Below are 14,839 nucleotides of genomic sequence, written 5' to 3'. Positions count from 1 at the left end.
CTTGTCTGTAGGGCCCTCAGAAGTAGAGGAAACCTCAGGAAAAGGAAACACCACTCCCCCGTCTTGTCTACTCTTTAAACCCCACTGAGTGAAACTGCAGCTCACAAGCCCCTCATCTCAAGGAGAAAAGCTGAAATCAGAGGGATCATGCCCCCTTCTCCAACGGCTTCAGCCCAAGAGGCCCAAGCTGAAAGATAAGCTTAAGTCAACTTTGAATTCTGACTATAACATAGAACCAAAAATTTCTTGAGAAATAAAAACTATTTTTACAACTAATCATAACTGGAGGATATTTTTTCTTATCTTTGAGTAATCTTAAAAAAAAAAAAAAAAGAACAAAGTCTTCATCCTGGGGCATATCTCCATTGCATAGAGATGAGCACACAAAAATAAAATCTCAATCCACATACCATGCCTGTGGTAATCTACAGACCACTCGCATAGATGAGAACCATTTTTTCATTGGTTATTTGACAAGACATCCCTTTACCTTACCATAGACAGAAGTTTTTGCTCCAGATTTCATTCTTAGTTTCTCAGTTTGATAGTCTCTGACATATGCTTCTCTTAGATTATGAACGACCTTTCGTTTTGAGAAAAACATTTAACTTGACAAAAGTTAGGGTTGGGATCTTAGTTCCCTGACCAGCAACTGAACTGGGGCCCTTTGCAGTCCTAACCACTGAACCACCAGGGAATTCCCATATTTATCTTAACCACTTTTCTAAGGGGTCCTCTACCTCCATCCTGTCACACTTTCTGTATTTTTGTCTTCATAGGTCTTAACACTACCTGAAATTACTTATCTGTTCTAGGTATCTCAACCCCAACACACCACATACACACCAAGTGCAGGCTGTCACATGCTCTACTGAAATCTCTGCCAAAGGAGTCTGTCTTATTCTCCACTGTATCTCCTGGGCCCAGAACTGCTTCTGGCACACAGAGGTCACTAGATTTGGTTCATAAGGGGCACAGTATCATAAATAGAAGTGAAAGGCAACTACAGAATAACTAGGTAACCTTCCAAAAGTGCTTTTTAAACTAAACTCTTCTCATTTTAAACTAAATTCTTTATTGCCCAATCACCCCTGAACCTCTGGCTTTATTCCTGATGCTCTACAGAAACAAGGTTGGTGGAAAATAAACACTAACCTAAATTTTCCAAACCCTGAAGTCATTAAATTTTTTTAATTTAAAAATCTTTTCCTCCTTGGCCTTAGTCCCACAGGACACTTAGTTTGTAGGACTCATTTCTGCAATGACTGGAGTCAACTTCAACCATGTTGGTTTTTGTTCCCACTCATCACGTGTATGCTGAACAAATTAATGAACCACTCTCATTCCTCATCTCCTAAGGACATCTCCCCAAACCTTTCCTTGAGCCTCTCTACACTGTCTTCTCTTTTTCAAATGGTTTCAACCATTACTGAGTCAAGAATCTGAATTTTTAAAGAGAGAAAAATAAACAATCCTTTCCTTCCATCTCCCATCATTTTTAAATGCCTCCCAGGTTTCACCATTTCCTTCTAATCCCTAAATCAATTCCCATTCTCAACTCTATGTTCATTATTTCCAAATGCAAATCTCCAGCCTGGGCTTTCGGCTTTCCACTTCAGCTGCCACTAGCTTTACTGAGTTCTTCCAAGATACTTCTAGTATCCCACAGGCATCAACACCACCTAACAATTTCTTCCTGTTGCTTCCATCTTATATTCCTCAGTGAATGCACCAAATCCTTGCCCCCTAGTCCAGAAAATCCAAGACCCCTACCTCTGATATTTTCTCCAACTGACAAAACCATAGTAGCTGTGACTGAAAGGTCAAATGCATATATAAATAATGATACATTCCTGGGTATTACTTCAGATACCCTATGGTAACACTCAACGGCTCCTGTGTTCCCCTGCCAAAGAAACATAAATCCCTTAGTTGTGGCACTGGCCTCAGGCATCTTCTGTTAGACAGAGATCCACTGTCCAAACCAACTTTGATCCTGAGGACATCATGAGATATGTCAGGTATGAACTGTCTGCAAACTAGCATTGAATGAACTGAACCCACCTATCTGTACTGAACGTGTTAACCAGCTCCATCTCTAGCCCACTGCTTCTCCCTGGGTCTTATGATTTCCATGTTATCAGAGAAATTTCCCACTGAAACTCAAACAGTCAAGGCCACAGGCACTGGCAAATAAGGACTAAGTCACTTTATACTCAATAAACACAGAGGCCTTTTTTAAGGCATCACTGTCTACCTCTCATGCAACCCCGCCTTGTGCCAACTGTTTTCTGACCCAGGATTTAGAAATTTCTTGTCTTCAGGTCAGCACCTACTTACCTCAAGGCCTAATATTTATTCTGCCCTGGGTATTACCTATCTTAATGGGCCTCTCCAGCACCCAGGAATCAACCTTTAGTAACACTGCAAGATTTCAGAAAGATCTTAATACCATGTCAGATTATTCAGTACTCAAGCCAAAATAAAATTACTATTTTTATAGGTCAAAAGCAATTTCAAATATTTGAACCCACTACAGTAACTAGGCTACAGCCACTGTAGAAGCACCTTCACTTTGAAAGCCCATAGTTAGTTAGACTTCCACCTTACAAATAAATAAGCACAGGTACACCAGTAAAAATCACATGATCAAATGTCAACTGGATACAGAACTTATTATGCATCCCTGAGTATGGCTGGATAGCATCACCCACTCAATTAACGTAAGAGTGCAAATTCCATTGAGATAGTGAAGGCCAGAGAAGCCCAGGGTGCTGCAGTCCTTGGGGTCACAAAGAGTAGGACTAGACTTAGTACTAACAACAACAAAGTAGAAGAGGGCCTCTGGGGTGGTTCAGTGGTAAAGAACCTGCCTGCCAAAGGAGACACAGGAAGTGGCAACCCACTCCAGTGGGTTGCCTGGGAAATCTCATGGACTGAGGAGCCTGGTGGGATACAGTCCATGGCGTTGCAGAGTCAGACACACTTAGCAACTCAACAGCGAACAGCAGCAAAAGTAGAACAGAGTCATTATATTACATAACACATATTGGGACGAAACCCAATATAGATTCAGATCAGCTGGGGCTCCTGTAGAAGCAAGCTGAGACCTGAAAGAGTTAGGAGCTAAGGAAAAAAGCAAGGGAGCAATTAACTAATCTTGGAATGCATTCTAGGGCAGTTTTTAAAGGTAAGGTTGCGGAGGCAGTGATGATCATGAAAACTCCTTCAAGGTCAGATTAAAGTTGTTAAATTCTTTAAAAAATGGGAAGCTACAAGTTGGGACAGCACAGCTTGGCCACATTGCTATTTTATGCTAGTTACTCCAACACTTGTGATGTATAATTAATGTTCTATTCTCTCACCAGTCCAACAAAGTTGGTATTGTCTTCACTTCAAAAAACTGGCAGAAACACCAGAAAGCAAGGCAGAAAAATTCAGAGCCCTGAAAAGTCAATGATCACCTAGGTGAGGATTAAAAAAATTCTACTAGCCTACAAGTGAGTTTATACTTGGCCTTCCTTTGCATTCTACTCAATACACTGCATTTGCACATGGCCCTACAAATGTTCTTATTGACTCATACCTAGTTGTTCACTTAGCTGACCACCTTAAAAAGCACACACAGCCTATGAGCTGGGCGCCAAGAGTTAATATCACCTGAGAATCTTAAAAAGAAAAACGTATAGCTGAATCACTTTGCTGTAAAAAACTAACGCAACATTGTAAATCAAATACAAAAACCCCACAAAACCACCTTTCCAAAATGGAATTCCTTCAACTCCTGTCCTTTGTGTTCTCACCAGAAATCCAAAGCCTATCATACAGGACGACAACCACTCCACAAAGACCACAGAGGTAACACAGTTCTCACAGTAGCACAGATGTTACTTCTTAATGTCATCTTTAAGGAATCTTAGAATTCTGCTTGTAAAGGCCCAATCCTATTAAGCAGTATCACAACCCAGTTTAAAAGGTAGTGTTCCAAAACAGCCACTTAACAAATAAACCTGATTTTTAGTTGTCATATTCACAAACCTATGTAAATCACTGATACAAGCCTATTAAAAATACCTTAGCACACCAGATAATTTTAAAAGCCAGAACATTTATTGTGCGACTAATCGTTGAAATCCTTAAGATGAACTGGATGCTGCAACAGCCGCTCGCTTGGGTTTAGGTGTTGTTCCTTCACGGAATCCATGCCTGCATTGTGTTAAAAACAAGAATGGTTACTTCAGCAATGTCAACGCATACATTTCAATCTTTGTTAAAATATATTTTCATGAGCTTATCTCAGTTAGATGATGAAATCAATATTGAATTCATAAGTTCAGACATTTATTTTTTTAGAACATCACCGATAAGCTGTGGTATTTATTTCCCTCTGCTTCAAAATAGCCAAGGCAACATATTTGGTTGCAGTCATCAGTATTTCCCCACCACTTATGATTCCCAAGGTTTTGGGAAAACGGATTCTTAAAATATGGGTCAGAGATCCTACCTTCCTTTAGCTAAGGAAAAACGTGATTAATGATAGACATTTTCTCAACTGCTTAACTACGGTTAATGTCTTAACTCACTTAACATCTACTTGAAATGTCTTTTGAGGAACACACAGGTTAAAATTGGCTTCAATTCATGCTCTTAACTCAAACTAGCAGACCACTGAACCCTATCCCATACTACTATATACTGGCCTTAAGTGCAACGGTCACTCCAACACACAAATACATCTAAGTGTGTTGTGTTTACACCCCCCAAACTGTCTTGCGGTCTTGAAGATCTTGAATTGAGTGAAGGTCACAAATTCTGCTAAATATCCTACAATGCACAGGACAACCCCAGTCCCCAACAAATAATCACTTCAGTGGAGGCCTTACACCCCTCAACTGCTACCACTAAAAATGCAGTTTCTCTATAAGACTATGTTGGGGCTGAAATTAAAACTCTAAGGCCTCTCTTTAAGTACAACAGTGTTCTACAGCAAGCAGACTTGCCCAAAGCCACAAAACTGAAGGCCTCAATTACATACTATCATCTTGACAAACTCTGGCAGGAAAATGAAATGGAGGTATGCGAATAAATGCCATTATTTTCTGGAGTCTACCTCAAACTACACTCCAGCCTATTCAGTGCCTACTACTGTTCACTGATTCCTAAGTTCGAGACTGATGTGAAGGTTATGGTGGCAAAAGAAAAAGGACCCTAGCAACACCTCATCCCACGAATCAGAGGAGTTGAGACGACTGTTACATAAGCCCATACACCCACCTATAACTGAAACATAAAACTGTACCTGAATCTGCGGTATACAATTTTTAGGTGCCTCATTCTACCAGTCCCGGTGGTATTTCGTCTTTTAGCTTTAGCACTCCAATTATCTGGGAAAAAAAAAAAAATTCAGGTTAAGATCCAAATTGTTGTCCCTACATACCCAGGACACATTGTCTGTCAATTTAATTAAAAATGCCTGCCTTGGCTTTAAACTCATTTTATCGGTATACTTATACTGTCCATGGAATTCTCCAGGTCAGAATACTGGAATGTGTAGCCTTTCTCTTCTCCAAGGATTCTTCCCAACCCAAGGATCGAACCCAGGTCTGCACTGCAAGCTCAGCATACCAGTTGAGCCACAAGGGAAGACCATACATGGAAAAAGAAATGGAAACCCACTACAGTATTTTTGCCTGGGACAGCCATTGGACAGAGACGCCTACTAAGCTAAAGATTATGGGGTTGCAAGAGTGGGACACAACTTATGCAAGAGTGGGATACAACTTAGCAACTAATCAACATAGTGGTATACAGATGTACAATTTTGCTAGGAAACAACATTCAAAGTCATGCCCCACCGAGGTACATATGAAACGAGACTATTCTCAAAGTACGTTTATAAACATTAACTTACACTTTCTCTTTCGCTTGGCAGGGTAGCCACACTTGCCACAGGTCGACTTCTGAAGGTGGTAGGCCTTAGAGCCACAACGGCGGCACAGCGTGTGCGTCTTATTCCGACGCTTTCCAAACGATGACGTTCCCTTCGTCTGCAAGTTAAGGGGATAAATGTTTAAGTCTAGTCATTTCCATACACATGCAAACATTTTCAGTTAAAGTAACTACTGATATAAACTAATGACAATCACAAAGGCTGACACTGTGCTAAATCAGTGACCACTATTAGATTTCACGTCATCTAAAGCCCCGGCAAGATCTGCCATGTTTTGAAACTTGCTACATTATTTAAAAGGACAATGAAAAACGTAAAAGGCAAAAGAGGAGGTAACGTGGTTTTCCTACCTACTCTTACTGCAAAATCTAAGAGCTCCTGCCCAGGGACCGTGGCCAACTATTCTTTTGCTTACAGAGCCAAATACCCGCAATCCATGCTCCTTCCATTAGTTCCCACTGGTGGGCAAGGCTGTGCGGGCTTCCCAAAAGTCAGAAGAAAGGGGCCTGGAGCAGCTGCAGCTCCACGACGGCAGGCTCAGCATCCCCACATCAGAATTATGAGCCATTCTCGTGCCTCTCGAAAGCTGCCTTCCCTACCCACCGGCTCCTCTTATCCGAAAGCTTCCAGGGCCCTCACGGATTGCATGGGGCGCAGTTCAGGGGGTGAGGATGAAAGCCGATGACGAGAGCCCCTGGAAAACACTCACCATCTTGCTTCTGCCGCCGAGACCAAAGAGGCCGGAAGAGAAAGCACTTCCGCTATATTTCGCTCTGAAGCTTCCACCCAGGAAAGCACTTCCGGCGGGGCGCAGTGCACCGCTCTCAAGCGTCCGTCACCGCAGTGTGGGTGGGTTCGAGAGGAGGATCGCAGAGCTAGTTAGGGCCAATAGAGAGTTCAGCGGAGCGGAACCCACAACTTTCTGGGGAAGGGATTGGGCGTATACCTCCCGGATCCGCCTTTCCCTGCCTCAAACTTTTAGACCGGAACTCGACTACCTACCCTCCTGTTGTTTCCCTCCGGTCTTTACGAGTGTTCTGTCAGCGCTAAGGCCACATTGCAGATTCCGGTTTCCTAGGAGATGGGAAATGTGGGTAGAGAGGCTCCCCTGCTTGGGGTGCAGGCGCTAGCTCAGCTCTCCCGGCGTCTGTGTAGGGTTGGGGGTTGGGCTGGTGTACTTCTCCACGTTCCTCTGTACTCCGGCCTGAAGCTTTTGACTGACTGATCCTCACAGGCTCTGCGGTAAAGAATCTGCCTACCAGTGCAGGAGACGCGGGTTCCGTCCCTGGGTGGTGAAGCTCTCCTGGAGAATGAAGTGGCAACCCGCTCCCAGAAAATCCGAAGGACAGAGCAGCCTGGTGGGCTAGTCCATTGGATCGCAAAGAGTCGGTTGCGACTAAGCTACTGAGCACAGTCCTCACTTGCTAGGAGGACATAGCTGGGCTCAGAATATGAAGAGAAAGGCAGGAAATGCCTTTTTAAACTGTAATAATAGGCATATGGCTTGATCTCCCATTTTACTATGCCAAGGAATCAGACGTGGAACTTGTTAACAAGTTTCCTAAACTCTAACGTGAGGACATATGCTTTGACAGCTTTGGGTGGGGCCTGGATATGTGTAGTCCAAAACACTTTAAAGTGTTACTATTGGTGGTTCCCAGATCTTGTTGATACAAACAGTTAATTCAATTGCAACCTTCTTCCGAGGAAAGCCCCCACCCTTGCAAAAGGGTAAAATACCCAAACATTTAAGAGTTAGTAGGGAAAAACAATCCTAAATGCGTGCTGTCTAAAGGAAGCAATTAGTGACCTAACACTTGTGAAATATTGGCAAAAGTAATTAACTTCTAGGCTTCCCTGATAGCCCAACTGGTAAACAATCCTGCAGTGCAGGAGACCCTGGTTGGATTCCTGGGTTGGGAAGATCCGCTGGAGAAGGGATAGGCTACCCTCTCAAGTATTCTTGGGCTTCCCTGGTGGCTCAGAGGGCAAAGAATCTACCCCCCAATGCGGGAGACCTGGGTTCTTTCCCTGGGTTGGAAAGATCCGCTGGAGGAGGGACTCCAGTATTCTTGCCTGGAGAATTCCCACGGACGGAGGAAGAAGCCTGGCGGGCTACAGTCTATGCAGTCGCAAAGAGTGGGGCACGACTGAGCATCTTTCACACAGTTAAAAGAACAAGATGAGGTCTAGGAGTTAGAAGGTTAAATTTTTGACAGGTTAACAGTTGATAAGTTCGTAGTAAGCACTAAGCTCTTCTAGGAACTGGGAAGAGGAGAGTCACTGTTTTTATGGAAGTGGTAGGTGGGGAAAGGGGCGTTCAGGGGGGAGATCCCTCCAGCAGGGAGAGAGTGAGAAGACCAACATTTGAGTTTTTGAAACAAACTGCAGTTCAGGTTAGACTTAACTGTTTGAGGTACTGTATTAGTTCCCTGTTGCCATTCTAACAATTTACTACAAACTTAATGGTTTAAGACAAAACATTTAACCAGCTAGTATAAAGTTTCAGTTATGCAACATGGAAGACATCAGTACAATATTATATAAAGCATCTGCCTACAATGCGGGAGACCTGGGTTCGATCCCTGGGTCGGGAAGATCCCCTGGAGAAGGAAATGGCAACCCATTCCAGTATTCATGCCTGGAAAATCCCATGGACCAAGGAACCTGGTGGGCTACAGTCCACAGGGTTGCAAAGAGTCGGACACGACTGAGTGACTTCACTTCACTTCATACTGAAGGACAACAATCAAACCACAAATTAGTCTTTAACCTACAGCCAATCAAGTAATTTCTTTCTTTGCTTCCACACTTTATAAAGTCCCCTGGCTCCTAGAATGCTACTAACCACTTCCAGTTTGGTGCTGCCCTTTTTGGGTAGATTTTTGCTCAAACTTAAGTTTTGGGTGCCTGTTTATCTTTTAATAATCCCTTGTGAGTGCTTTGGCTCCACCCATATTCTCATCTCAAGGTCAGCTGATTTGCAACCTTAGTTGTCCTTTGGTGTAAACTAGTATTTTCACAGGTTGTGGAGATTAGAACATAGTCATCTTTCGGGGAGAGCATTATTTTCCTTAGCACAGGTATTAAATGAGATCAGTTGAGACACATTGTTGAGCCCAAGTTAGTGTGCCAGAGGCATAGTGAGGCCAAAGGAACTGAAACTGGAGTTTAGAGCAGACAAAGGTTTTGCAAACACCAACCAAGGAGGTCAGCATAGCTCCTGCTCAGAAAACTGAACTGTCCGATGGTTTTCAGGGAAGAGGTTTTGTTATGTTTTGTTATGTTTTGGTTTTTAATTAATTTTTTGGCTGTTCCATGGGGCTTGTAGGATCTTAGTTTTTGGACCAGGATTGAATTGAACCTGGGCCTTCACCAGTGCAAGGACAGAGTCCCAGCCACTGGACCCTCGAGGAATTCCTTTAGGGAAGTCTTTAAAAACCAAGTAAGGGCTGTGGGGGCATGTGACTTCATTCTAGTTGGTGGTAAGGTAAAAGGGTGATGTTCCAAGAAACTTGTGCTCAGCCATCCTCCACCTGAGTGGAGGTGGGGGTTGGGGTGGCAGGGAAGGAGCTTAGTTCCTATCAGTTAAGTTCAGTTCAGTCATTCAGTCGTGTCCGACTCTTTCCAACCCCATGAATCGCAGCACGCCAAGCCTCCCTATCCATCACCGACTCCCGGAGTTCACCCAAACTGATGTCCATCGAGTCAGTGATGCCATCCAGCCATCTCATCCTCTGTCATCCCCTTCTCCTGCCCCCAATCCCTCCCAGCATCAGGGTCTTTTCCAGTGAGTCAGCTCTTCACACGAGGTGGCCAAAGTGTTGGAGTTTCAGCTTCAGCATCAGTCCTTCCAATGAACACCCAGGACTGATCTCCTTTAGGATGGACTGGTTGGATCTCCTTGCAGTCCAAGGGACTCTCAAGAGTCTTCTCCAATACCACAGTTCAAAAGCATCAATTCTTCGGCACTCAGCTTTCTTCACAGTCCAACTTACATCCATACATGACCACTGGAAAAGCCATAGCCTTGACTAGACTGACCTTTGTTGGCAAAGTAATATCTCTGCTTTTTAATATGCTGTCTAGCTTGGTCATAACTTTCCTTCCAAGTAGTAAGCGTCTCTTAATTTCATGGCTGCAGTCACCGTCTGCAGTGATTTTGGAGCCCAAAAAAATAAAGTCTGACACTGTTTCCACTGTTTCCCCATCTATTTCCCATGAAGTGATGGGACCAGATGCCATGATCTTCGTTTTCTGAATGTTGAGCTTTAAGCCAACTTTTTCACTCTCCTCTTTTACTTTCATCAAGAGGCTCTTTAGTTCCTCTTCACTTTCTGCCATAAGGGTGGTGTCATCTGCATATCTGAGGTTATTGATATTTCTCCTGGCAATCTTGATTCCAGCTTGTGCTTCTTCCAGCCCAGCGTTTCTCATGATGTACTCAGCATACAAGTTAAATAAACAGGGTGACAATATACAGCCTTGACGTCCTCCTTTTCCTATTTGGAACCAGTCTGTTCCATGTCCAGTTCTAATTGTTGCTTCCTGACCTGCATATAGGTTTCTGAAGAGGCAGATCAGGTGGTCTGGTATTCCCATTTCTTTCAGAATTTTCCAGTTTCTTGTGATCCACACAAAAGCTTTGGCATAGTCAATAAAGCAGAAATAGATGTTTTTTCTGGAACTCTCTTGCTTTTTTGATAACCAAACTCAAAGATTTGTATCAGATTATTATGTATACCCATTGGGGAGGAACTGGAGAGTTCCTTTATTGCTGTACTGTTGTTTCCTAACTTCTTTTCTTTTAAAATATTTTTTTTTAATTATTTTTGGCTATGCTGGGTCTTCATTGCTGTGCGGGCTCTTCTCCAGTTTTGGCTCGCAGAGACTACTCACTGGTTGCTGTGTGCAGGCTTCTTATTGCAGTGGCTTCTCGTTGCAGAGCACGGCACATAGACTTCAGTAGTTGCAGCTCTTGGGCTCTAGAGAACAGGCTCAATAGTTGTAGAGCATGGGCTTAGTTGCTCCTTGGCATGTCGGATCTTCCAGGACCAGGGGAGATCTGTGTCTTCTGCACTGGCAGGCGGATTCTTTACCACTGAGCCACCAGGGAAGTCCCTTTACTGCCTTTCTTGTGTTTATGCCTTCCCTCACTTCCTTAACAAGTAACAGTTTGAACAGCTAACTGTTTCCATTGTCTGCCCTTTGGAACACAAGAAAGATCTTGAAGGCTGAAACCTTTTTCTTAAAAACAAGAGGGACGTGGATAGGCTTTTGTTCCCCGGGGGGCCCTACAGGGTCCTACTCAGTTTCAGAAATGGGACAGGTAGCAACCAGGGAGGAGTCGAACCGCGCAGCAGGCACTAGGTGACGGTCTCTTTTACCCCAGACATTCCCCAAATTGTCAGGGTGAAAAATTTCTCCTCTCCCTTTTTGGTATGCTTGAAATCACACCATTCTAACCCTGGTCAGGTAGGCCCTTGGCCCTATAGAGGTCTATCAAGCCAATTTAGTACCCCCAGATTTTTATCCAGATGCCAAGTTCAGGTCAGGAGTAGACTGACTTCTGAAACAGATGACCTCTGCTGTTACCTGGGTATTTGCCCTATGGCATTTTGCCTTTTAGTAGAGAGTGATAGAGACATCAGAAGTCTTGCATCTGTTGTTCTGATACAATTCAATTCTCTTAATTTGACCTGCTTTTTCCCCCTACAATAGGTGAAATTACTTTTGACTTTTATCTTTAAGAGTTCTTTGATGGCTCAGAAGGTAAAGAATCTGCCTGCAAAGCAGGAGACCTAGGTTCAATCCCTGGGTCGGGAAGATCCCCTGGAGAAGGAAATCGCAACCCACTCTAGTATTCTTGCCTGGAGAATTCCATGGACAGAGGAGCCAGGTGGGCTACAGTCCATGGGGTTGCAAAGAGGCAGACACAACTGAGCAACTAACTTCATCTTCAAAAAAAATCACATAACTTAAACTTCTAGCTGCAAACAAAAATTTTACTCCTGTTTCATTGTATTTAATTTGATGAATGTATTTTCAAATACGTCAAATACATACCCTTCCCCCAACTCACTTCCGTTCTCATTCTAAGCTTGTGCAGTGCACATTTCCTGTTACCAAGGAACTGAATTTAAACTGCCTTCCTTAAATAAATTTTACTGTGAAATATCCAACTTCAAAGAAACACTTTTTTTCCCATCATCTTTGAGAACTGGAGCAGGTTATTGTGGGAGAGGATGGTATTGGGGGACGAGTGAAGAGGAGATCCAGTTTGAGAAGCTGGTTATTAGAATACCTTACCAACCAACTTGAATAAAAAAGAAAAGGTGACAAATTTACTAAAATGGACAATCAGATTGTTAATATTTAGTAGGGTACATCTCTCGAAACCTATACTTTTGTGACACATTGTAAAACTCTTAACCTAAAGTTAATTTTTAATGTCATATAAGGCTTTTCTTATTCTTTTTCAACCTTAGGGTCCCTAAAATTTAATGATTCATTATCCTTGGTTTCTAATATTGAAACCGAGTGGAGCTCTGTGGGACTTCCAAGCATGGGATCTTTCTATCCCCTGTTTCTTGTAGGCAAGACTCCAGCCATTATTTTCCCTGAGTTCCAAAGGGCAGATTTGAACAATTATAATCAAGGGCTTCTCTGGTGTCTCAGTTGGTAAAGAATCTGCCTACAATGCAGGAGACCTGGGTTCAATCCCTGAGTTGGAAAGATCCCCTGGAGAAGGAAATGGCAAGCCACTCCCACTTGCTTGCCTGGAAAATCAGATGGACAGAGGAGCCTGCTGGGCTACAGTCCATGGGTTCGAAAGGAGTAGAACACAACTTAGCTACTAAACCTCCACAATCAAAGGAGAGGCAGCCAAGAAACCACAGGAAGCAAGATTAAAGGGACCAGAGAAGCTCATCAAGATTAGGAGACTGACCATCTGAGATGAAATTAAGGTGGTGTAAACCCTACTTACACCCTACTCTTGTCAGAGACCCCACCTTTGAAACCCTCTCTTATAAAAACCCCTCATCAAGTTCTCTTGGGTAGAGACACACAGTTTTTTGATGCAGAAGTCCTCCTTTGCCTGGCAAAGTAATTCACCCAAAACTTTGTCTTGGGGATTTGAGGGATTTGAGTCAGCACTGGTGTCCAGAGAGGTGGCACTTTCAGTAAAACTACATGCTCAGCATTGGTCCAAGTGTTTGGAAGGAAGAGCCAGTTCTGACTCCATGATAGATCTGTTTCTTTGATTTTAACCTTTGTCTTTTTGTTGCTTTTGTTATTATTGTTCAGTCACTCAATCGTGTCCAACTCTTTGTGACCCTATGGACTACAGCACACCAGGCCTCCCTGTCCTTCACCATCTCCCGGAGTTTGCTCAAACTCATGTCTATTGATTCAGTGATGCCATCCAACCATCTCATCCTCTGTCATCCCCTTCTCCATACCTTCAATCTTTCCCAGCATCGGGGTCTTTTCCAGTGAGTCAGTTCTTTGCATCAGACGGCCAAAGTATTGGAGCTTCAGCTTCAGCATCAGTCCTTACAATAAATATTCAGGGTTGACTTCCTCTAGGATTGACTGGCTTGTTATTATAACTATACATAATGGTCTGCCTCAGGGAACCCTGCCCCTTGTTCAGCTCACAGGGAGATAATCTGACCCTGCTTACCTGTGAATGGCTGCAAGAATGAAGAGATGAACAGATCCCCTCCCTGAGGTTGGCCATTCAAGAGAATTCAAGATAAAGGATTTTTTACTTCCTCAACTCCTAACCATCTCTGGTCTATAAAAGAACCTGGCATCCAGACTCCAACAAGATCATTATTTTGAGACATTAGTCTGCCATCTTCTCTGTCAGCTGGCTTTCCAAATAAAGTTGTGTTCCTTGCCTCAACACTTCGTCTCTCAGATTCATTGGCCTGTCATGTGGCGAGCAGAGCAAGCTTGGACTCAGTAACACAAACATGGTATACTTTCAGTTATGTGTTTAACTATTTATCTTTAATAATATAATAAACACCTATACACTCATCCCCAGATGATACCATATATCTAACTCCATAATTTCCCTGTCCCTCAATCCCATCCCATCCCCACCCAGCCACCCCCAACTAAGGTAGCCATCCTTCTGAATTTCATTTCCTTCTCATTTCTTGTAATTATATCGATTCCAGGTCAGTTCAGTTGCTCAGTCATGTCCAACTCTTTGTGACCCCATGGACTGCAGCACACTGGGCTTCCCTGTCCATCACCAACTCCTGGAGCTTACTCAAACCCATGTCGATTGAGTTGGTGATGCCATCCAACCATCTCATCCTCTCTCATTCCCTTCTCCTCATGCCTTCAATCTTTCCCAGCATCAGGGTCTTTTCAAATGAGTCAGTACTTTGCATCAGATGGCCAAAGTATTGGAGTTTCAGCTTCAGCATCAGTCCTTCCAATGAATATTCAAGACTGATTTCCTTTAGGATGGACTGGTTGGATCTCCTTGCAGTCCAAGGGACTCTCAAGAGTCTTCTCATATACCACAGTTCAAAAGCATCAAATTCTTCTGTGCTCAGCTTTCTTTATGGTCCAACTCTCACATCCACGCATGACTACTGGAAAAACCATTGTTTTGACTAGACGGACCTTTGTTGTCAAACTAACGTCTCTTCTTTTTAATATGCTCTCTAGGTTGGTCATAGCTTTTCTTCCAAGGAGCAAGCGTCTTTTAATTTCATGGCTGCAGTCACCATCTGCAGTGATTTTGCTGCTGCTGCTGCTAAGTCGCTTCAGTCGTGTCCGACTCTGTGCGACCCCATAGACGGCAGCCCACCAGGCTCCCCCATCCCTGGGATTCTCCAGGCAAGATCACTGGAATGGGTTGCC

The 14,839-nt window shown here is 43.5% G+C and overlaps 1 protein-coding gene and 1 non-coding gene across 2 annotated transcripts; both read right to left on the bottom strand.

The window, feature by feature from the left end:
• Positions 1 to 4,088: 4,088 nt before the first annotated feature.
• On the bottom strand, positions 4,089 to 6,805 carry RPL37 (ribosomal protein L37). Its single transcript, XM_027520268.1, has 4 exons — positions 6,660 to 6,805; positions 5,912 to 6,047; positions 5,300 to 5,384; positions 4,089 to 4,206 (listed from the first exon to the last, which is right to left on the bottom strand). The coding sequence occupies exons 1-4, from the start codon at positions 6,660 to 6,662 to the stop codon at positions 4,137 to 4,139; spliced, it is 294 nt and encodes a 97-aa protein (XP_027376069.1). The 5' UTR covers positions 6,663 to 6,805; the 3' UTR covers positions 4,089 to 4,136.
• Positions 4,289 to 4,370, bottom strand: LOC113879322. Its single transcript, XR_003507292.1, has one exon. It is a non-coding gene; the product is annotated as a small nucleolar RNA SNORD72 (small nucleolar RNA).
• Positions 6,806 to 14,839: the final 8,034 nt, after the last annotated feature.

This window comes from Bos indicus x Bos taurus, chromosome 20 (assembly GCF_003369695.1).
Source record: "Bos indicus x Bos taurus breed Angus x Brahman F1 hybrid chromosome 20, Bos_hybrid_MaternalHap_v2.0, whole genome shotgun sequence".
Lineage (NCBI taxonomy): Eukaryota > Metazoa > Chordata > Mammalia > Artiodactyla > Bovidae > Bos > Bos indicus x Bos taurus.
The sequence above is the reverse complement of the archived record's forward strand: the minus strand, read 5'-3'. Positions and strand labels throughout refer to the sequence as shown.

Excerpts from the sequence above, each read along its gene's own strand:
- RPL37 (XM_027520268.1), bottom strand. Across the intron at positions 5,385-5,911 it reads TGCCAAGCGAAAGAGAAAGT|ATAATTGGAGTGCTAAAGCT; the intron begins GTAAGTTAATGT and ends TTTTTTTCCCAG. Across the intron at positions 4,207-5,299 it reads ATTGTATACCGCAGATTCAG|GCATGGATTCCGTGAAGGAA; the intron begins GTACAGTTTTAT and ends AACACAATGCAG.